The sequence below is a fragment of the Macrobrachium nipponense genome, chromosome 13 (assembly GCF_015104395.2).
Source record: "Macrobrachium nipponense isolate FS-2020 chromosome 13, ASM1510439v2, whole genome shotgun sequence".
In the NCBI taxonomy this organism is placed as follows: Eukaryota; Metazoa; Arthropoda; class Malacostraca; order Decapoda; family Palaemonidae; genus Macrobrachium; species Macrobrachium nipponense.
Window position 1 is genome coordinate 35,853,586 of NC_087206.1, and position 24,780 is coordinate 35,878,365.

General features: G+C 49.2%; 1 protein-coding gene across 1 annotated transcript in view; it reads right to left on the minus strand.

The window, feature by feature from the left end:
* LOC135225292 (intraflagellar transport protein 43 homolog) overlaps positions 1-24,780 on the minus strand; it is a 222,630-nt gene that overhangs the window by 159,685 nt on the left and 38,165 nt on the right. The window contains 1 exon segment of the mRNA XM_064264621.1: positions 5,063-5,121. Within this exon segment, the coding sequence (XP_064120691.1) occupies positions 5,063-5,121 (59 nt within the window).

Below are 24,780 nucleotides of genomic sequence, written 5' to 3' on the forward strand. Positions count from 1 at the left end.
GGTGTTGCAGTAGGTGCGCACCCCATCCTTCCTTGGATGCATCCATAAACAGGAGCAGATCGGGTGGATGAGATTGGAGAGGGGAGCTCCCCAACAGGTTCGCGTCGTCCAGCCACCACTCGAGATCGGAGTGCATGTTCTCCTCGACTGGGACTATGTCGTGAGGAGAATCCCGACTTTACGACCAACGATTCTTTAGACCCCACTGAAAAGATCGAAGGTGCATCCAACCATTTGGAACGAGACATTCCCGTGAGGCCAGATGTCCCAGCAACTGTTGCCACTGATGTGCTGGCAGCTGGGACTGTCAAAGGAAGGGTAGAGTGACACCTTGGAAGCATTCCAGTCTTTCTGGTGTCGGAAAGGCTTTTCCCGCACCGGTGTCGAGGGTCATACCAAGATACACCAGTCATTGAGAAGGCTCCAGAGAGGACTCCTTGCAATTCACCACGATCCCCAGATTGTGACAAAACATTAGAACCCTGTCTCCATCAAGAGCGCCAGTATTAGCCATCATCTAGGTAACACAATAGACGAATACCCGCGTGATGAGCCCACGTCGACACTAGGGTGAACAGCCATGTGAAGACTTGCAGAGCTGTGGAGAGACCAAAACATAGGACCTTGAATTGGAACACTCTGTCCATGACAACATGACGAAAATACTTCCTGGACAATGGATGGATTGGGATCTGGAAGTATGTGTCATTTAGGTCGATTGTCCCCATGTAGTCCAGAGGATGAATGGCCTGTCTGACCGTGCTGGGGGTCTCCATCCTGAACGGGGTTTGCTGAACAAACTCATTCAGGGCTGAGAGGTCAATAACCAGTCTCCAGCCTCCAGACGCCTTCTTTACAAGAAAGAGTCGACTGAAGAAGCTGAGAGACTTGTCAAGGACCTCCTCAAGAACGTCCTTTCCCAGCATGTCCTGGACTTCCGCCTGAAGGGCGAGATCCTTCGTCGATCCCTAACAATAGGATGATGACGTCTTCGGGGGTTGAATCAAAGGAGGGGGAAAGTTGATGAACGGGATGTGATACCCGCGGCGGAGGACGGTCAACATCCAATCCTCCACCTCGGGTACTGCCACCTCGCCCATCTGGATTGCAGGCATCCCCCCACAGGTGGCAGAGTGGGGGTAGTGCCCTCCTCACTGGTCGCGGCAGCCTCTCTTCCTCTTGCCGCGTTTGCCTCACCCTCGACCACCTCTGGTTGAAAAGGGCTGCTGACTTCTCGGCCGCAGAGTGGTGGAGGCAGTGGGACAGGGATCAGTCCTGGCAGGAAGGTGAGGAGCCCTCCTAGTTGGAGACCCAGGACGACGTCGAGCAGAAGCAGCAGGAGGCTGAGGCAGACGGAAGGATGCTGCACAATGCAGCAAAGAAACCTGGCTTGCTCTCCTGAAGTTGCCGACTACCTCGTTCACATCCGAAGATGGAAAGAGGTGGTCCCCAAAGCAAGGCATCCTTCAGGTCGGTCACATCCTGAGGGTCAACAGTTCGATCAAGCCTGGATGCGACGGCGTCTCTGCGCTTCAGAACGAGGTTGGCCCAAAGGTTGGGAAGCTGGTGGACTAAGAACTCCATAGCCTTACCTACTGACAAAACAAGGTCATGGAGCTGACGGGCCATGTCAGCTTGCTTGTCAGGCTGCTGTGGAGTTTTCGAGGTGGCAAGAAAGCCCACCGTACCACCCCAAAAGTCCAACCATGAAGCTGCTTGCAAAGCCGCCATCGCAGTTTGTTCAAGCTGTGACATCTCCTGAGAAGAGTGTTGAGATCTGATGCTGAAGAGCCTGGAGTGTGAAACTCCAGGCGTCAATGACGTGATGGTAGGGTTTATGGGCAAGAGTGAAGGCTCAGCCTCCTGGGCCACATAGTACTTCCTCTGCCTCTGAAAAGCAGAGGGGAGTAGCTTGAAGGACCGAGATGCCTGCAGCGAGTCCTTCCTCGCTGAAACTCTGTTTGTCGACCTTGGTCAGAGCTTCCATTGTCAGGGATGACAAGGGCAGCTCAAACATGGACCGAGCACCAAGAGGGGCGCGACAAAGAAGGTCGACTGCTGACGTACAGCCTTTCGGAGAAGTAGTTGGAGTTTCTCCTAGGCTGTTCACCTTCCGGATAAGGCCAATGATCTTGCGGATGGTGGTTTCAGCTGCCACATCTTCTGGGACAGCTGGCTCCAGAAGATAGCCAGCTGAATCATGGTTTCCATTGGGAAGATTGTCCTCCCTCTGCATTGACGCACCCGGACATGAATGAAAGAGGTTCAAGGTTGAAGAAGGCTGAGTCTCTGGTTGATCTTCATGAAGGGCAGCAGAAGGTCCGGAAGCCAAGGCCCCAAGAGCCACAGGAACCTTTGGAGGCTCAAAATCACGAGGGCAATTCTTCACTGCCTTCCAAAGGTCCTTATGCCCCCGTCGGACAGCCCCTTGTGAGATGGGGGAAGGTGGAGTTGAAGGACACCTGTCTGCATCTGGTGAAACTGGAGGCGAGAGGGGAGATGGAGCCCTCTCCGCAAGCACTGTGGGAACCCTGTCAGGAGGAGCTAGGCCAGGTTCGAATTAGATGGGCAAGATGCGGTAATTCTCCACAAGGGAACAAGCCTGAAGAAACTGAGAACTACCAAGAGTTTGTAGGCTTGGACTCGTAAGGAGGAGTCATGGGGTGCATGTGCCTCAAATGCGCCTCTCGCCTGGCATTGAGCACTTGTGGCAGCTTGGGGATGATAAATCCCCGTAACTGCTCTCCCAACTTCCTAAGAGGAATAGGAAGAGGGACTGCAAGGTCACTGGAAGGTGATGGAGAAGGGTCCTGCTTGCGGCCCTATTCTCAAGGACAAGTTGGGGAGTGATGCATCAACCTTTGCTCAACGGTGAAAGCTGATATGACTACCTCCAGGAAGGCTGGGTTGCAGCATCATTAGGATCCCGAGGTGGAGATGGGACCTCCGGAGGAGGAGCAGATGATGGAAGCTCCGAGGATGGGTACTTGGACTCAGACATCTCTGGTTTTTGTGCCAAAACACTGAAAGAGGCAGAGGGAGAAGGTTCTGGGCGCCAAGTATGAAGAGGAGCCAAATGGGCAGGTGTGTACGATTCTGCAGGAGCAGGAGTGCATGCCGGTGCGGCCACACAGGTTCTGAATGCGCATAAGCACATATGGGCAAATGGCGCGCATGTTGGAGCACAAGAGAACACCTAGAAAGGCGCTCGTTAGAATGCACCAGAGAGTGATGATGCCCTACAGGTGACAAAGCGCGTCTTGGAGCGTATGCAGAAGATGAAGAGGAGCGCTCTGAAGCGCGTCTGGAGCATGATGCCAGAGACCATGAGCGCCTACAGGAGTGTTTAGATGAACACTCTGGCGACACGCGTTGGTGTGCGCATGCAGTGCCGCGTACTAGTGAGCGCTTATGCTGCTGATATGGCAGAGGTGAAGCAGCGCGTTGGGCAACGCACACTACAGGTGAGTGCTGTCTAGAGGAAGTATGCATATTCACACGTGCTGTCGGAGTGCTGTTTAGCAGAGGGACACGAGTTGGCATGTTGACCCCAAGAGGGTGAGACAGTCTCTGCGACCTCTCCCCAACGAAGGCTCCTGTGCGTGTGCTGAAGCATCATGCACTGCTGGGGAACGTGCAATTAGCAAAGACTCTTGTGCGTGTGCCGTAGCATCGCTCACTGAAGAGGAGTGTGTATCCAGCAAAGGCTCCTTTGTGCGTGCCGTAGCATCGCACAAAGATGAGGAGCTTACAGCAAGTGAAGGTCAAACAGGTACCGAAGGAGAACGTGCATCAGCGCATCTCTGAGAGGAGTCTGTTGTCTCTCTGAGATTCACTGCTGGCTCTCGAAGAAGGTGCATCAGGAGGAGTCCAAGGACCCCGTCCAGGGACAAGATGAAGCTCCAGGGCCCGCATCTCTGAAGGTAGGCAGAAAGGACGACGATCCTGGCCCAGCATCGAGAGGAGCCTCCACAGGGGAGGGCTCTGGGGGCTGCAACGCAGAGAGAAGGGCCTCTCTCTTGACAGCACGCGAGGTTGAGGCTGTCTCCTCCAAAGAGACTAAGGAGGGAGATGCAGCCCAAGAGGAGAGCGCCAACAAGTCTCTCCTTTGATGGCAGGCCAGGAAGTGCCAACAAAGGCCACAAGATGTGAAGGGCATCGTCAACAACATGGACTGAAAGGCAAGGCACATCCTTAGAAGGGTCAGGCCTCCCCGTTTCAACAGGGCAAACGGGCAGGTTTCACCCTTGCAAAGGCTGGCCAAGCGTTAATTCGTTGCTCTTATGCGCTTCACTCTCGGAGGAGTGAGACGCTGAAGATCCCGAAGGACGAGTCCTTGACTAGGAAGCAGAAGGCCTGGATCACTTGGTCTTCGAGGAAGAACTCGAAGGCGAAGAATCCCTCTTCCTCTTCTTACTTCGCCGCCAGCAATAATCAACCCACTGGTCAGGCGACCAGGTATGACACTCCTCACTGGGGGATTCCAATGTACAGGAATGTCCTCTGCAAGAAGGACAAAGTGAGTGAGGGTCTCTGTCAATCCTGCTCATGAAATGTCCCACACCTCCGACCAGGGACACCAGGGTAGGAACGCATAATTGCCTCATCAGTCATACTCGCATTTACCTTGAAAGAAAAAAGAATGTGATTAATAATTTCAACAAGACAGCAAAAGCAAAAGAGAGAGGTCTTTCCTCGCTGCCGGCTGTAATCAAAGTGACTACTCAGTGAGCCGGTGGGAGGGCGGTGCTTCCCCACCGCCAGGCAGGTAACTACCAGCCTGGTAAACTACCATGATATAAAAGAATGTATTAGCCGGTAGTTTCAGCTGCGCTGCAATCTATCCTAAGTAAAGGATGGGCTTGTATGCAGTGTAGAAACAACTGTTACATGGGTATAAAAGAGGAAAAGGTCATTAGTAGAATCTTAAAGCTTGCCATATTCCATTGATATGTCAACAACACCTTGGTGAAAGCTGAATCAGAGGAGGGCCTTGATATCATCACTGTGAAGGAGGCCACTTACACAAATTATAAAATTACAACTCCAGAATAATACTCACCATTGTCAGAGTCAGAATTTCTGCGGAAACGTGAGTCCTCAACTGGCGGTCCAAATCCCCTGGAATTATAACTATCATAAAATATCTACAATACTGAAATGTAAATCTTCAGATTGAATACATTAGCAGGGAGAGATGGTCTATAATGAAACAATATGAAATACTACTACTAAATCACATAAAAGATTACATTAGCAAATGTTAACCTCAGTTAATAGTAAATTATATACTATAAAAAAAAAATTTATTTTCTGGGCTCAGTTCGTGTCGCTGTGTGAAATCATCCTTTAGTTCATTATATCTTAGGTAAATGATCTAACAAATACCAGAGAATAAACAAAATAAAGAAGAGGTCAGTATAACTGACTCGCTCACCCAAATAAAAGAAGGGCGTCGGTATGAACACTACGGTGAGTGAGACCACTACCACGAACTTCTTGTCATTTAGAAATTTCCCACAACAAAATCCCTCAAGGAGAGAGCCGACCCAGAGAACAGGGCAGCAACTACTACTACTACAACCCACGCTAAGGTGACTGCCGCGCCTCTGGTGTTCATCCTTTTCGTTAGAAGGATACAAGACGCACGCGTTTCCCTTGCTCTTGTGTTTTTTTGCTATTTACGGATTTTTTCGCCACCATGGAACGTTCTGCCATCGCAGCGGCTAAGTTAAGTATTTCGAAAGGTTCCTATTTAGTTCGTTCCTTCCTCGAGCCTGTATTTGCCGTTTTTTAGGTATAAATACAGGTTCCCGGTCGGAAGCATGGCGGCATTGTTCTGCCTCATGGCGGGTTGGTTCTCGGTCTCCCATACCTGGAACTTTTCCCTTATTTTACCGTGCATCTCTAGCCCTTATTATTATCATATTGTTAGGGGATCTAGCCTGCGTTGGTTTTAGGTCATGCATGCATGTCTCTCTACCTTACGCAGGCATTATCTTTTTCTATCCAGACCCTAGCCATCGCTCTTCGTATCGGCCCAGGCTAGCTTTGAGTGGTAGACTTTCTTTCGGGTTAGTAGTACACTCCTGGATTTTTTCTCTTTCTACATTTTATTTCCCCTACTTTTATTTTATTTATTATATTTTGATTAGCCTAGGGCGTCTGGTCCGTTCTCTTAGCCTAGGTTTCATGGTCCCATGGTCCCCATCAGTTTTGTTGCTTCCTTATTATCACGTTTGTTGCATCTTTCTGATCAGTTTGGTTGCTTTAGCCTAGGCTATCGATTTCGTTGTTTATATTGTGTTATCGTACCGTGGTCACCCTGTGATCGCGGTACAGCCAGACGCCCGTCCCAGTCCCCTTGCCCTCCCCCCGCTCTCCCATAGAGTAGGGGGGAGGGAGGTCTGTCCTTGCTCGCTCCATCCGGGCCCGACTCCCTCTCTTCCTACTCAGAGGGAGTAGGGGAGTCTGGACAGACACTTGGCTGGGAGTGACCTTGTCTCCCTGCTTCACGGTGCTTCGCTGTGGCCTCCCCCCGCCTTTGTTGCTCCGGCGCTCCGCTGTATGCTTGAGTACTGTTTCGCCCCTCCTCGCCTTCTTCCCCGTGGTGTCGGATCTCTGTTCTCTTTCCTGGAGTTCCATCGATTACGGGGAGGGAGCTATGGTAGCCCCACCGCCTAACTGGCAGGAGTGTATGCATTCCAGTTGGTCACTTTTGCTTTTCACCATCCCGTCTCTCCGGCGTAGCCGGCGGAGTCGGACAGCACCGCGATTCGGAATCGTCCTCCGAAATTTTGTTACTATTTTATGCTTAAGTTAATTATAAGTTATTTTTAAGTTATCTTAAGCTGGGTCCCTCCCTTGCCCTCTGTTTTCCTTCTCCGGCATACACCGGAGCTTTCATTTATGCCTATTAAGGCAGTAGGGGAGGGTTTATGCCCAAAAATTTTTCATTCTCCGGCATGCAATGGAGTAGCTTAGCAGTAGCCCTGTGAGTGTTATATCGATACTCATGTATCCTTCCACTTACAGACTACCAACTGTGAGCACCCGGGGTGCAACGCCGTACTCCAGGACCCCTGTGGGCATGAAGTCTGCAGGTCCACGCTCCGTGCGCGACTCCTCACGGGAATTTGCAGGTCTGGTTCCACGAAACGTGTACGATCTGCTATGATCTTGTGAGTCAGTTTTTGGACGGGGTAAGTATTTCCATCAGTATATACATACGATATAAATTCTGAATTATATCTTAAGCTTAAGTTTTGAAATATACTCTTTAAGCTTAAGTTCCCCATATTATTGTGAAATATATGCCGGTAATGTCTAGTCTTAAGGCTATTTTAGTCTAAGGTTGACCCTCAACTTTAAACTAAAATCTAACAGACACCCTCTCTTCCAGGCTGCCGCGGTTAGAGAGACCGCCCTTGCAACCTTGAGGGCTTGGGTCGGCGGCTTCGGCAAGAACGCCGCCAAGGGACAGCCCTACATCCTGGAGAAGAGGATGGCTGTCCTGCTGTTCCCCGGCGGCAAGTCGACGGGGTACGTCGACCCGGCGGAGGCAGCCCCGATGATGACGACGATCCAGCGGCAGGTCGCCGCGTGTATGAAGGAAACAGGCCAGGACATCTCAGCGGAAGTCGCCACACTAGATCTAAATGTGGAACCAATGGTAGGTGTAGACGACCTGTTGGTCGAGGTAGGTACGTTGGATGCTCAAGGGCTTCCCTTGGGCGCCACTGGATCTTCTTCCCCTGCTGTTTCTCCTGCTTCCTTCCAAGGCTTTACGGGAGCTGAGCTCTCGTATACATACCCTCCAGCGCTTCTGTGGTCCCTAACGTGAAGGGTCACAGGGCGCAGAAAACCCTGACAAAGACGTCGTCGTCTAAAAAGACTTCTTCGGCGTCGTCATCTCGTAAGTCTTCGGCTTCTAACCCCGGAGCAGAGAAGGGTAAATCATCTGCTTCGGGCTCTAGAACTTCTAAGAGCAAGTCCTCCAAGGAGAGGCCCCATACTCCGGCGGAGTCAGTGGTCTCTCCTTCCCCTTCGGTACCTCTAGCGAGTTACCCATCCACTTCTACATCTGCTCCTAGTTTCGATCCCAACGCTTTCTCCATTGGGATGATGCAGCAGATGGGAGATTTGGTAGGCTCTTTGAGGACAAGTATGGAGCAGATGTTCTTGCAACTATCGGACAGGATTGCCACTCAGGAAAACCTAATGTCCGGCTTTAATCAGGCCCCTCAAGCTGCCTCCCCGGCACCTGGCGTTGGCCTGCTCCAACTTCCTCCCCATGATTCTCTTCCTCCTTTCTCGATGAACAACCCCTGGATAATGGCTTCCTACGCCCCTTTCCAGGACGGGTTCATTTCCATCCCGCAGTGTGGTACTCGAAGGATTGAAGACTTCGAGTTTTACCCAGAGAATCTTCAGCCTCCGTTCATTGGCTACGCCAGGCTGACGGAGGCAGCTATGAACAGGGAGGATAAGGTCCGTAGGGAGACAGTGCTGTACTCCAGGGACCAGGCTCAAAGAGAGTGGCTCCGGTGTCTGGATGAGATGGACTGCTCCAACACCAGAATCCAGGCATTTAAGAGTCCTTTCACCATCTTTACTATGGAGGAAGAGACTCCTCTCCCTTTTCTAACTAAGATCGCCAGCGTTACCATCCCAGCTGGCTTAAAGGGAGAGCCCTTGCCTTAGTTAAGGGAAGCAGATACCACATCACCTTTGCTCCCTTCGCTTGGAGATTTGTGGGAGGACCTGCCGAATACTTTTTCGGTAGGCAAGCTCAAGCTGGACTGCGCTATGGACCAGTTCGGCGAGAAGCTCCCAAGACTTCCTGATAGCCTCATTCAAGCCGAGTTTGAGGCTAAAACTAGGCTGGCCAGGTCTATCAACACCATGGCAATGACGGAGGTAGCGGCTATATCTTACGCTTCAGAGCTGCTCTTCAAATTTGTGACCAAATCGCAGACTTGTACGGTCCAATCGGACTTGTAAGAGTTTGTGACGGCGAGGGTCAGCTGTCGCAAACATGTCCTCCAGGAAGCAACTATTCGGCATGAGCCGAATAAGCTGTTTTCTTCCAACATCTGGGGGGCAGACCTCTTCCCTGAAGCAATGGTTAGGGAGGTCCAAAGCGAGGCAACGAGGCTCAACCAGAGCCTCAAGGATCGTTGGGGCCTCTCTGCTAAGAGGCGCCAAGACCAGTCTTCTGCAGGCAAGAAGCTGAAAAAGACCAAACGGTTTCAGCCTTACCAGAAGAAGCCTCAACACTTCAGCCAGGCTGTGTCAGCTGTGCCGGTCGTTCAGCCAAACCAGGTGTTCGAGGGCCAAGCCTTCCAACACTTTGACCGGTTCGCCAGGGGAGGTAGGGCTAGGGGATCCTTTTGTCAGAGAGGATCAGGAAGGTCGCTTAATAGGGGAAAGCACTTCCGTGGAGGCCGCGGAGGTCACTCGACTCAGCAGCAGTAAGATCTCCAAGGTAGGAGGGAGGCTGTTTCTCTTCCGGCATCGGTGGGGATTCAGCAAATTGTGTCGAAAGGTCTGGGTTGGAGTTGGATCGGAGGCCCCCCTCCACCCAGACCGTTCCTTCAACTTCCATCGAAGGAATTGACGGAGTATGCAGAGGAGCTCCTTCAGAAAGGAGCAATAGCGAGAGTCAAGCGACTGAAGTTTCAAGGTCGCTTATCAAAGAAAGGCTCATTAAAAAGAAGGGTAATCTTAGACTTGTCCCAGTTAAACTTGGCCATTCGCTGCGACAAGTTCAAAATGCTGACTATCTCGCAGGTGCGGACCTTACTTCCCCGTGGGGCCGTCACCACCTCTATCGATCTTACAGACGCATACTATCAATCCCTATTGCAAGACACTTTCGCCCTTACCTGGGCTTCAAGCTGGGAGACCAAGCATTCTTCTTCAAGGTAGTTCCCTTCGGTCTGAATGTAGCACCCAGAGTATTCACGAAATTGGCGGAAGTAGTTGTTCAACCACTAAGGTCTCAAGGGATAATGGTAGTAGCGTACCTCGACGACTGGTTGATTTGGGCACCAACAGTCGAGGAATGCCGCAAAGCCACAAAGAAGGTCATTCAGTTCCTGGAATATCTGGGGTTTCAGATAAACAGGACAAAGTCAAGACTCACTCCGGAGTCCAGCTTTCAATGGCTGGGCATTCAATGGAATCTATCTTCTCACACTCTGTCGATTCCACTAGCCAAGAGGAAAGAAATAGTGAAGTCAGTGAAGCAATTTCTAAGGTACAAATATGCTTCAAGGAGAAACCAGGAAAGAATCCTAGGTTCCCTTCAGTTTGCCTCAGTGACAAACATCTTGATGAAAGCCAAACTGAAAGACTTAACCAGGATCTGGCACTCACAAGCAAATGTCAGAACCAGGGACAAGTTGTCAGCAATACCACAGATTCTCCGAAATCGTCTGCGCCCTTGGACAAAGTTGAAGAACCTGTCCATGTCAGTACCTCTTCAGTTTCCCCCTCCGGGAATCACTATCTACACAGACGCTTCATTAAGCGGCTGGGGAGGATATTCTCAGTTCAAGAAAGTTCAAGGAACATGGTCACCCCAATTCCGCCAGCTTCACATAAATGTATTGGAAGCAATGGCAGTGTTCCTGACTCCGAAGAGGTTACTCCCTCCAAAGAACTCTCATATAAAGTTAGTTCTGGACAGCGCAGTGGTGGTTCACTGCATAAACAGGGGAGGCTCCAAGTCAAGACACCTGAATCATGTCATGGTAGCCATCTTTTCCCTGGCGGACAAGTTCGGTTGGCACCTCTCCTCCACCCATCTGGCCAGAGTGAGAAATGTCATAGCAGATGCTCTATCCCGTTCAGTTCCACTGGAGTCGGAATGGTCACTGGACAACAGTTCGTTCCAATGGATACTCCGGAGGGTACCAGGCCTGCAAGTAGATCTGTTTGCATCTCAAGCAAACCACAAACTTCCTTGTTATGTGGCTCCCAACCTGGACCCTCTGGCCTATGCCACAGGCGCTCTGTCCATAGACTGGAACAACTGGGAGAGGATTTATGTCTTTCCTCGGGTGAATCTCCTCCTGAAAGTGCTGAACAAACTCAGGACTTTCAAGGGTCAGATAGCTCTAGTAGCTCCGGACTGCCCGAAGAGCAACTGGTACCCCCTGCTGCTGGAATTGGGTCTTTGTCCCCTTCGAATTCCCAATCCCAGACTCTCCCAGTCGGTACAAATGAAGACTGTGTTCGCTTCCTCAGGAATTCTCAAAGCCCTAACTTTATGGACTTCATGAAGTTTGCGGCCAAGAGGGATGCAAATGTAGATCCACAAAATATCCTCTTCTTAGAATCAGATAAAAGGGATTCAACTTTGAGGCAGTATGACGCTGCAGTTAAAAAGTTGGCATCCTTCCTGAGGGAATCGGACATTAAAATCATGACAATCAATTCTGCTATATCCTTTTTCAGATCCTTATTTGAAAACCAACGGCTTTACATGACTTCCGAACCATGTTGAGAGTGAACTTCTATCATCAGAAATACACATCTCTAACCCCTCAGTGGAATGACAGAGAATCGAACTCGCAGCCATCAAGGTGGAAGGCCAAGACCATACCGATCACGCCACTGAGGTGCTGAAAGGGACTACCAAACAAGATGGAGTGGAAAGAATCTCAACTTAACATAAAACATCTGATAGACTGAAACAGGCTTTATGAAATACACCAATACTACCAATACCAGACTTCAATAGATTAGATGCATCACATGAAGAACTAGTGAGGCATACTAAAAGTATGTAAGAGTTTGCAGATGGCATATTTAAAACTGCTTATGTAAATAGGAACCACAAAACAAGTGCAAATCAATCATAAAATAGGAGTGCCTTGCAATAATATTTGCAGTAGGGAGATTCTATCAGTACTTGTAGGGGCAGATTTTGGAATAGACACACCCCAAAAGCATACATTACATACACGCAATCTTGCAAGATTGAAAGAAAAGGGTCATGATTTGGGCCCCAGTGGAAAGCATTCTAGGAAAGCTCAATATTAGCACACACTACATCTGCAGGTTAAACTGAAAAAAATCTATGAGATAACTTTTCTTAAATGAGGGTGTGGTGTCAAGTACAATTTAAAGGTTACCATATCTTTTATAGCTCCCATAGCACTGTTTTCTGTTGCAGTGGAAGAAACAGACAAATCTAAGTGAACGATAGTATCATACACATTAGTGTGGAGAAATATTTACTGATTAAGAGGTTGGTGAAATGATGCTGAATTTTACTTAGGTTTAAAAGCAAGTCAACAGCAATTTTCTTGGAGGCTTTACATAATCTGTTTATTCAAAATATTTCTAGAATGCCTAAGTATACCGGAATCATCAAGAATTTGTGCAACTATTTAAATAGCTGTAGAGGAGAAGAAAGAGAAGACAGACAAGAAAAAACCTCACACACCCCGTCATACCAAGCAGGGAGAATTCAATTCATAAAAATTTATTTTAGCAATAGCTTGAAGCAAAGAGCCATATTAAATACTAGACTCCCCTGTCAACTTAGGTCATGCCACATCCACAAGTTATGATCAGCCAAAGTGACAATCATCATGGGCAAGTGTTGACTAAAATTTCATTAAGTGTTTTAATAACTAGTTTTAAAGCTACAGGCTACTGCTATCATACAGCTTTATTCTATTTATTAAGGGAAAAATAAAAATAATAACTTTGCAAATGTTGACAGCCTTCCAAGTTTAACAGTAACATGTTTGAATTTAATAATATTACTGCTTCAGTATTAGTAGTTACAAGAAAACTACATGTAAAAGGAAAAAATGTGGGAACACACCAATGACCAATCATTATGTGAAGCGGCTTTATGCACATACAGTAATATACCTTGAAATACAAGTTTAATTCGTTCTGTAACCGAACTCATAAGTCAATCTACTCGGATGTCAAACAAATTTCTCCCATTTAAAATAACTGAAATAGATTTAATCCATTCCAGCCCTGTGTAACATCTCCAAACCATCCTAAATTATGAAAAAAGGCATGTTTTTAATTAAAAGACACACATGTATACTTTACCAATGTATAATAAAATATATGAAATAAAAAAAAAAAAAGTGTTATTTAGTATTCTTACCTTGGAGACAGATGAGTGCGGCTAGCGGGAGTGAATGGCGGAGGAGGAGGGAGGGAGGAAGGGATGCAGGCACTGTAGACATGTAAACTAAAACTGCACTTTCTTTACACTAAATGTAAACTAAAACTGCATTTCCTTTACTTTAAATAAAACTAAAACTGCACTTTCCTTATTTAAAATGAAACCAAAAAAAACTTAATTGTAAAAAAAATACACTTTCTTAACTTTAAACTTAACCTGAGCTTAACATTATGTATTGTACTACATTTTTCATTTAATCTTCTTTTTGCCTTTTTGGTTACACTTTCAGCACTTTCATTTGCAGGCCTTTTGAATAAAAATCTATCCAAAGAAGTTTGCTTGTGCCTGCCTTTTAAAATGTTACAAAAATGTGACAAACAAGTGTCATTAAAAAGTGCTGAAGCATGACCAGTTGAAACTTTTCCTGGATTTTCTTTTCGATGAAACTTGAAAGCTTTTCCAACATTGCCAGCATGTCTTTAATTTCACTTGTAGAAATCACTTCATCCACTTCTACCTCCTCCTCACTACTAATCTCTTGCAGAACCTTCGTATGTTGCATCATCTGTAGCTCCGTCAACTCCTCAGTTCCTCTTCATGTTCCTCGATGAGCTTGTTTACGTCATCCTCATCTACCTCTAGACCCATTAACTTTCCGACTTTCCAACTCTTCTTGCTCGGTCTCGGGTTCAAATCCTTCGAAGTCTCTGTCTGCAACAGCATCGGCCATAACTTTTTCCATGCTGAGTTCAAGGTTCTTCTGGTTACCTCTCGCCATGCCAAGTCAATAATGAGCAAACATATCACAATATTGTAGTGATCTTTCCAAAACTCTCGAAGAGTTAGATTTGTATTTCCAGTCACCTCAAAGCAGCGGCAGAACAAGTGCTTTGTGTAAAGCTTTTTAAAGTTGGAAAAGACCTGCTGATCCATAGGTTGTAAGGTTGGAGTCATGTTGGGAGGGAGGTAGAGGACTTTCATGAACTTGAACTCATTGAGAATGTCATCTTCAAGACCAGGTGGGTGGGCTGGAGCATTATCAAGGATTAGTAATGCTTTCATCGGGAGCTTATTTTCTTGAAGATATTTCTTCACTGCAGGAACAAAGACGAGATTTACCCATTCCATAAAAACTGCTGCGTAACCCATGCATGCTACATAACTTGCAAGTTTTCTTTAAGAATCTTGTGAGTCTTAAAGGTTTGAGGATTTTTGGAATGATACACTAGCAGTGGCTTTACTTTACAGTCACCGCTAGCATTTGCACACAATGCAAGGGTCAGACGGTCTTTCATGGGTTTATGGCCTGGTAGCTTCTCCTCTGTGGTGATGTAAGTCCTCTGTGGCATTTTCTTCCACAACAATCCAGTTTCATCACAGTTGAACACTTGTTGTGGGATGTAACCTTCCTTCGCAATAAGCGCAGTAAACTGAACGATGTACAGTGGACCCCCAGTATTCGCGTTCTCCGAATTTGCGGACTCACACATTTGCGGGGATTTCTCTCGGGAACATTTCCCCGCATTATTCATGGAAAATTCACCTATTCATAGTATTTTTCTATGAGAAATATCCAGAAATTCCTGTTTTTTTTATCAATTTCATCATAAAATGCACTTTTTGTGATAAAACTCAAAAAACCAGGTATGAGAATTTTTAGTTTTTTTTTAGTTTTAACTAACAAAATAGGAGGTTTTATGGATTTTTATAGGGGTTCCAACTATTAGCATGTTCTAACTATTCACGGGGGGGTCTGGTATGCATCCCCGCGAATACGAGGAGACAACTGTACTCATCAGCTACCTTAACGTCAGCACTCACAGTTTCGCCATGCCTCACTACTGAGTGGATGCCAGTTCTCTTCTTGAAATTATCAAACAGCCATGACTTGCCTTAAACGTATCTTCTGCTGCCTCTTTTGAAGTTGGGGTAAATAATATGCACCTTTTCACATATTACAGTCTTCGTCACTGTATCTCCTGCCAGCTTCTTCTCTTTCACCCACACCAGCAGAAGCTTCTCCATTTCTTCATAGACATTTGTTCTTAACCCTCTTACGCTGACTGGACGTATTTTACGTCGACATTTTTTGTCTCCCGTGTGCCGACTGGACGTATTTTATGTCGACTTACAAAAGTTTTTTTTAAAATTTGCGGAAAAATACTTATAGGCCTACCAGCCAAAAACTTTTGAATCATGCGCCTTGGGGGATGCTGGGAGTTCACGGATCACGGTGTTGTTTTGTTTACAATCGTTACGCAGGCGCGCAAGCACGAATTTCTTTCTTGCCGCACTAAAAAGTATCTGTGACACATCTCTGAAATTATTTCGTCACTTTGACATAATTTTTGTACCATTGTAAATTAGTCGTTACATGAAGTATTATATATGAAAATGTGCGCATTTTTATGTAGAATACAACAATAATATACTCATGATTGTAGCTTTTATCAGTTTTGAGATATTTTCATATAAATAACGATAATTGCCAAAATTTCAACCTTCGGTCAACTTTGACTCTACCGAAATGGTCAAAAAACGCAATTGTAAGCTAAAACTCTTATATTTTAGTAATATTCAATCATTTACCTTAATTTTGCAACTAATTGGAAGTCTCTAGCACAATATTTCGATTTATGGTGAATTTATGAAAAAACTTTTTCCTTATGGTTCCGCGCGGTAACTAACTTCCGAAAAAAATCATACATGCGATTGTGGTAATGTTTGCACCATTTTAAAATTAGCCGTTATATAGTTTTATATATGGAAACTGTGTGCAATTTCATGCACAATACAACTAAAAACAACCCATATGGTTATAGCTTTTATCAGTTTTGAGATATTTTCATATAAATAAACGATAATTGCCAAAATTTCAACCTTTCGGTCAACTTTGACTCTACCGAAAGTCGAAAAACGCAATTGTAAGCTAAAACGCTTATATTCTAGTAATATTCAAGCATTTACCTTCATTTTGCAACAAATTGGAAGTCTCTAGCACAATATTTCGGTTTATGGTGAATTTATGAAAAAAATAACATTTTCTTTATGTCCGCGCGGTAACTCTTCCGAAAAAATCACACTTCCGATTGTGGTAATGTTTGCACCATTTTAAATTAGCCGTTACATAAAGTTTTATATATGAAAATGTGCGCAATTTCATGTAGAATACAACTAAAAACAATTGAAGGTTGTAGCTTTTCTCATTTTTGAAATATTTGCATATAAAATACGATAAATAGAAAAAAACCACATTCGGTCAAATATGACAATTTGTCCAAAATTGCATTTTTCCTAACTATACAAACCTGAGGGTCCTTTTACAATAGGAAGGTACTAGCGCAGCTGGATAGGTCGTAAGCTTTCGAACAAGGGGTTCGGTAGTTAACTGCTTGTCCCGACAGCCGCGGCGCGCGCGACTGGGAGGTAAACAAATCACTTTTGCTTTTGGCCCAAGCAAAAACTGCAGAGTGAGGGGTGGCATGAGGTGGGGCTATGTGTAAAAGGAAACCATCAGGTTTTGTATAGTTAGGAAAAATGCAATTTTGGACAAATTGTCATTTGTTCCGACACGGCATACAAACCTTCGGTCCTTTTACAATAGGAAGACTCACTTCTTGGTGGGAGGAATCTGAGTCTTTTTGTGAACAGACTGGTGTTCGCCAACCTTGGAAGCCTCCCTGGTCGTAAGAGCGAGGGAGGGATCCAAGCCTCTGTCCGATTGATCGGGGTGTGCACCGCAGGATCAATGGTCAGACCTCTGGACCGAGTACTAAGAGAGAGGCAAGCGTATCTCTTCGTACCAGCAATGTAAGAACTTGTTCCTGTACAGAGCAAATATAAAGTCATGGTTTGACTCTTGTAGGCATCCCCACTTCCACCCCTGTAGAAAGGAAGTGGTGGATATTCTGCTCCTATCCCTAGTGAAAAGGGATAGGATGGGGCTCTGTCATATAGCTCACCTGATCTCGTCCTCATCCAGCGTAGTGACGACCGTGGCCCTCTGCCCACAGGTAGAGAGTAGGAAAAGACGGAAGAGGGAGCCAGTCACTCACTCATTCACTCATCCATCCACACAGTCACACCAGGATCTGATGCTGTTTCAGCCTGCGAGGGTCTGGGTTAGCTACACAACTTGTTGAGCAGCCACCACGGGTCCCAAGGAAAAGGTATCCAAGGACCTGTGGGCAATATCCCGAAGGTAGAAGGACGTAAAGGTAGTCTGGTTAGACCAGACCCCTGCCTTCAGGACCTGCGCCACGGAGAAGTTCTTACGAAACGCCATCGAGGGGCCAATACTTCTGACTTCGTGAGCTCTCGACGGGACGTACGGATGTCGTCACTACCATCAGCCTCATACGCCCTCCTGATCACCTCACGCAGCCAGAATGAAAGAGTGTTCTTGGATACTTCTTTCTTGGTTACCCCGGTGCTAACGAAGAGGAGCGTCGACACTCAGGCCTGAGGTGTCGAGTTCTCTTCAGATAGCGCCGTAGCGCCCTCCATAAGGACAAAGCAGCATCTCATCCGCATCATTATCGGTGGAAGTCCATAGGGAGGGAATCGTGATGGACTCGACCACCTGCGTCAGGGATCGACGGTTTCTTGAGCTTCGCAACGAAGTTCGGGACGAAATCGAGCGTCACAGATCCCCATCCCCTGGAGTGTCGTACATCATAGGAACAAAGACCATGAAGTTCCCCTACTCTCTTCGCCGATGCAGGGCCAGCAAGAAGAGGGTCTTTGAGGGTCAGATACCCTGTCTGACGACTCTCGGAGTGGCTCGAACGGCGTTCGAGTCACTCCTAAGGACGAGAGTCACATCCCACGCAGGGGGCCTGAGTTTCCCAGGGTGGGTGGGCAAGACCTTTCGAAGCTCCTCATCAAGGCAAGATCTCGAACGAGTTTCGAGATGTCCAATCCCCTCAGTTTCAGGACGAGCGCCAAGGCGGCTCTGTATCCTTTGAACTGTGGGGACTGAGAGGAGCTTCTGTCGGCGAAGAAAAACGAGGAAATCCGCTACCTGCTGAAGAGTGGCTCTGAGAGGAGATAGACCCCGTCTACGACACCAACCACAGAAGACGGCCCACTTCCCCTGGTACACAGCTGCAGAGGCTGACGGACGTTTCCAGCCATCTCTGTTGCTGCGCTACGAGAAAAGCCTCTCGTTCGCAAGAGATGGTGGATAACAGCCAGCCGTGAAGACGTAGGACTGGGACTGCTCGGTGGTACCCGCTCGACGTGTGGCTGGGCGAGAAGGTTGTGCCAAGGGGGAATCTCTCTCGGTTTCTCCTGCGAGAAGAGCCAGCAGGTCCGTATACCAAATGGCCTGTGCCACTTTGGGAGCCACCAGGATCATCCTGGAGATTCGGGGGTGACCAGTGCTCGACTGATTACCTTGCGAATCAGGCTGAACGGGGGAAAGGCATAGACGAAGAGGTTGTCCACGGGTGTTGAAGAGCGTCCTCTGCAGCTGCCCATGGGTCCGGCACGGCCGAGAAGAACACCTGGAGCTTCCTGGTTGTGCCGGGTGGCGAACAGATCCACGACTGGTCGCCCCCCACAGTCGAAGAGCCTTTTCCGCCACGTCCTGGTGTAGAGACCATTCGGTTCCCTATCACCTGATCCCGACTGGCTAGCGTGTCTGCTACTACATTCTCTTTCCCGGGAATGTAGCGTGACGACAGCTCTATTGAGTGTGCCTCGGCCCACTCGTGCACCTGCCGAGTCACTGGTACAACGGGAGAGACACTAGGCCCCCCTGTTTGTTGACGTAGGCCACCACCGTGGTGTTGTCGCACATCAACACCACTGATGTCCCATCAAGCGGTCCTGGAACTCTTGGAGAGCGAGGAACGCTGCCTTGAGTTCCAGTACATTGATGTGAAGGTGCTTGTCGTTCTCGTCCACACTCCTGAAGTTCAGCAACTCCTCCAGGTGTGCGCCCCATCCCTCGGTCGATGCGTCTGAGAACAGCTGCATGTCCGGGGGGGGAGTGGCGCAGAGGCACTCCTCTTAAGAGGTTCCTGTCGTCCAGCCACCAGTGACACTGGAAAGCTTGTGGGAGTCCGTCGCCTGTGACCAACTCTCCTTTAGTCTCCACTGAAGAGAACCGCAGGTGAAGACGCCCGTGAGGGACTAACTTCTCGAGTGACGACAGGTGTCCGATCACGACTTGCCATCGCTGAGCTACCTGTTCCTGCCGAGACAGGAACTGGTTGGCTGCCTCCCTGAATCTGCTGATCCGCGAGTCTGCGGGGAAGACTCGCCCTGCTACCGTGTCGATCAGCATACCCAGGTACTTCATCCTCTGCTTGGGTGGGCTCGAGATCGGACTTTTCGAAGTTCACAACGATCCCCAGATCGCGACAGAACTCGAGCAGGTCGATCCCTGTCCTGTAGCAACTGCGAGCGGGAGCTCGCCAGGACTAACCAATCGTCGAGATTACCTCATCAGACGTATCCCGTGCGAATGGGCCCAAGCAGACACCAGAGGTGAACACTCGCGTGAACACCTGTGGGGCGGTTGAGAGACGAAGCAAAGTGCCCTGAACTGGTACACCGTCCCGTCGAGGATGAAGCGGAGGTACTTTCTGGAGGACTGATGAATGGGTATTTGGAAATACGCATCCTTCAAGTCCACTGAAAGCATGAAATCGTTCTCCCTGATGGAGTCTAGCACTGAGCGTGCCGTCTCCATCGTGAACCGGGTCTGGCGAACAAACCGGTTCAGGGGAGAGAGATCTATCACCGGGCGCCAGCCTCCGTAGACTTTTCCACCAGGAAGAGTCGACTGTAAAAGCCCGGTGACTGATCCGTGACGATTTCTACAGCTCTCTTGCTCAGCATGGTCTTGGATCATCCTGTCTCAATGCTTACGTCCTTCGATGACCCTGGAACGTACGACTGCTGTTGGACCGGGTTGGAGGTGAGGGGTGGCCGAGATTCGAAGGGTAATAGATATCCCTCCCGAAGGACATCTACAATCCAGGTCTCGGCGCCGTAGCGCTGCCAAGTTGCCCAATGGCTGGCCAGGCACCCCCCCACTTCCGGCAGCAGGTGAGGGGGAACGCCGTCCCTAGCGTTTCCCCCCTTTCTTCGACTTCTTCCCAGAGCCTCCCCGGGAGGAGGAGGGCTGGGAGGAGGGCTGGTTACGGCTCCCCTTGGTAGAAGTCGAAGAAGACAGAGTCTTTCCCCCCCCGGGGCTTCGACGCAGCTACCGTCTTAGCCACCGAGGAAGCGCTAGCCGAGCTCTTAGACTTGGCCGCAGTCCGAGGCTGCCCAGAAGACCTTCGAGACTGCCTGGTAAACCAGACGGTCACTGTCGTCAGTGCGCCGTCTGTCCACCGCAGCGTCCACCATCTCTCGTGGGAAGAGAGACGTGGAACTCCGTAAAGGTCCGTTGCGAAGTCCCAACGCCGCTTCACGCCCGGCCGCCCTGGAAACCCGAGTAAGGACAGCGTCCCTTCGTCGGAGAACCAGGTTGGCCCACAGGTTCACCGTCTGGTGGGCAAGGAAGGAGATGGCTCTTCCTCCCAGACTGGCAAAGTCTCCTGAAGGCCGAGTCATCTTCGGGAGAAATTCCCCGGAGTTGGCTGCGACTTAGATAACTGTGAGGGACCACAGATCTAGCCAGGAGACGCCTGGAAAGCTGCCATGGCGGTAGATTCCAGGCCGAGTGCCTCTTGCTGCGAGAACCACAGGTTCTCGGACAGGAGCTGCTGCAGAGACACGCCCGGAGTCAGCCTGGCTAACTCCGGGTTCACCTGTTTGGGCGGCATCGGGTCTTCAGATGGCACGTAAAAACGCCGCTGTCGCAGCAGAGGAGGTGGAAGCAGCTTGCTCGACCTGCCAGACTTGAGCGAACCGTCTTGTCCGGAGACAAGCGATTCAACCTGGTCCAGCACTGAGTCCGCAAGCTCAGAACGCGGCAAACCCACCGTCGGTCTGGTTCCCTCTTCGGGCCCCAAACGACTCGAGCCGGACGTGGGCTCGGATGGTGGGAGCGGCGATCCTTCCGCGAGGTCGTTGTGCTGACGAATCAGCGCAATAACCTCGGCAAGTTCCTCTGGATCTCAGGAGTGACTGCGTCCTGCGGAGTCGGACCATCCCGTCCCTCAAACAGGAGCATCTCCCGGAGGACCCTCCTCCTCAAGGGGAGGAACAGCGACAGCACCCCTCTCGGTCTCCTCCAACCACTTGTGCGTACGACCTGGCTGGTCCGAGAACCGTGCCTGGTACGTACGACGACGTGGTGGGATCCTGAGGGGCGCACCCCTCACGATCACTCCTCAATACCTCGCCCCTCCCGTGTAACCCGAGGAGGTTGAAGGTATGGGGAGAGGCAGACCTGACGCTCCTCCTCGCTCGCTGGCAGAACCAGTGGGCTTGGAAGACTGCAGGCGATCGCCAACCCGCGGTGGCGATCGAGCTGCAGACCTAGTCGAGCCGTCTCGCTGTGGAGAACGGCTGGACCGAGAACAGCGGCCCCGGTCTCGTGTGTCAGAGGAGCTGGTGCTGGTCGCCGTACACGATCGCTCTCTGTGAGAGTGACGGTCAGGCGACCGGCGAGCTCCACTGTCACGGTGAGATCGGTGCGTATCCTCACGGTGCGTCAGTTCGCTGGTACCAGCCGTGGCTGGTGCCGGTCGAACGGGGGGACCTCTTCCCAGCCTCAGCCCGTGGCCGGTCATGGACCGTCACGTCCGCCCGGGGTAGCCAGCTGCTCGCCGCGAGAGCGAGAGCTGGTCTGGTGAGAGTCGCGTGAGCGGCTGTCACCAGTCTTCCGCTCCGTGCCGTGAACCTGACGCTGGGCGGACTCAGAGGTCTGGTTCTTGGCTGCACGGCCGCTGTTAGGCGACCGTACACTCGGTACCTCTCGCGAACGAGGAGGCCGAGACGGAACCCTGCTGCCGTGGCCGAACCACTGACAGCAGGTGAGGTGTGCCGGTGTTAGCCGGCACTCCTCTGGTCCCCGTAGTCTTCTTCCTTGCGGAAGAAGAGACGGGTCCTGCCCCCGAAGGAGCAGGGTGACCAGCGGAAGAACCCCCCGTCTCACCAGAGCGAGACGGGCCCTTAGAAGTTCCCGAAGGAGACTTCTTAGAGGGGGGGGAGCGATGGAAGCGACCTTCTTCTTCTTCGTCGGGGGAGCCTTAGAAGAAGGGGAAGGGGAAAGGTGGCAGACGACGACGACGACGAAGAAGACGATGAAGACGACGACGACTTCCTTCCTCTTCGTCTTTCTTCTTCGTCAACCTCTCAGGACCGACGTCAGATCTGTCATCCAGAGCGGAGCCGGGGCTGCTGTTGCCGAAGCAACAGGGCCCCGGACGCACCTGTCCGAACAGATCAGCATCGGGAGCAGCGGCGCCAGGAACAGGAACAACGTCAGCAGGTGCAGGCATCACAGGAACGGCAGTAGAGACGGCAGGAGCAGGTACAGGAACGGCAGCAGTGGTCAACGTCACGTCCGTGGACAGCGGCTGGGCAGGTACGGCAGGTACGGCAGGCTGTGCAGGCGGTCCAGATGGACGGACCAGCGGCACAGACATCCTTGGTACTGGTGGGAGGTCCAGGGGTCGAGCTCTTCGGGCACACGAAGTCCGGTCGCGGCAGCACGGCAAACCCTAGGTGGCGGCATCACGACTCCCCCGAGGTACGGCGACTGGCCCCTGCACCGATGTAGTAGGTGTTACAGAGACCGCGTTGCGGGGTGTACACCAGGTGAGGAGGTGAAGCGTAGCCAGGTTTGTTGTAAGGGTCGTGGTGGTGGTCGTAAACCGTCGCATGGGTGACCGCCACGGAGCCAGCGAGATGGTAGAGCAGCCCCTGGACACTCGGCACGCCCTGCAGCCCCAACGATGCCCACACCTGTCCGAGGTCGTCCTTCGCGGCAACCGCACCTGAGGAAGCAAAAGTCGGGTGATTAGGAGGATCCTCTACCCGCTCGCGCGAAGACGAACGGATAGAGGACCCAGAGTACAACTCGACGTCAGGGTATCTAGCGCCCTCCTCCACACTCGACAAGTCAGGAGAGAAGAAGGACCTAGAAACCCCCCCCGCCCCCCGATGAGCTTTCCGACGACTCCTTTGCAGGCCTTCGCTTCTTCCTGCCCTCATACAAAGTCCACTGCGCCTCGACCAATTATTACAAACTTCACATGGCTCGGCTCGGTGCATTCGCGCCCCGACACCGAGCGCACAAAATATGAGGGTCAATCTCCGGGAATGAGCGGAACTTTCCGCATTTACGCCCTTCGGTACCCGGGCATAGTCTCCGTGGGTAGCGAGGCGAGGAGAATCCATCATTGACCAATAAATCACAATTAATTGGAAAGAGAGAAATGATTGTACTTACAATGATTCTTTCATACACAAACACAACCATATACTCAGGAAAGCAAACGACGAGAAGCGGGCAGAGAGCGTCGAACACACACGTCCACTCGCTGTGAGGCCGAAAGCAAAAGTGGTTTGTTTACCTCCCAGTCGCGCGCGCGCGCGTGTCGGACAAGCAGTTAACTACCGAAACCCCTTGTTCGAAAGCTTACGACCTATCCAGGCTGCCGCTAGTACCTTCCTAGTAAAAGGACCGAAGGTTTGTATGCCGTGTCGGAACAATTGACTCTACTGAAATGGTCGAAAAAAGCAATTGTAAGCTAAAACTCTTACAGTCTAGTAATATTCAGTCATTTATCTTCATCGTGAAACAAATTCGAAGTCTCAAGCAAAATATTTAGATTTGGTGAATTTTAAAAAAATCTTTCATTCCCTCCGCGCACGGATTCTCCGCCACAAATCTCCGAAATGCGTACGTCCCATTCTCGGAATATTTGCTCTGTTTCATATTAGGCATTTCATAGAGTTTTATATATGAAAATGTGCGCAATTTTATGTAAAATAAAACGAAAAATATTTGAAGGTTGTAGCTTTTCTTATTTCCGAAATAATGCATACAAAAAATATATATATATAAAAAATTCGACATTCGGTCAAACATTTAACTCGTCAGATATGGTCGAAAACTGCAATTGTAAGCTAATACTCTTACAGTATAGTAATATTCAATCATTTGTCTTCATTTTGAAAGAAATTGGAAGTCTCTAGGACAATATTTAGATTTATGGTGAATTTTTGAAAAAAATATTTGTTTACGTCCGCGCGTTACGAATTCATGCATTATTTTGTGATAATATTTTCTCTGTGTTGCTTTTATTGTTTTACAATGTGTTATATACCAAAATGATCGCAATTTAGTGTTCATTACAACGAAAAAAAAAGTAACTTGTTACCTTAACCGTTTTGGGGGCGCACAGCGCGATTTGAATACAATTATATATGAAATTTCGTTTTTGCGCTATCATATATCGCATTATTTATATATGATAATGATAATTTTTTTCATTTCTGATGGTTGCACACTAAACTTCAGCCAATGACAAAAAAGGAGCTAAAAATGAACTCTTAATCTTGAAAACTAAGCGCTCTGTGATTTTTTGAAAAAAATATTTTTTCCACTTCCGCGCTCACTCTGAAACACCTCTGGCACACGGGAGACAATTTTTTTTTTACCGCTTCGGCATAAGAGGGTTAATTGGGATAGAATTGTAGTTCCT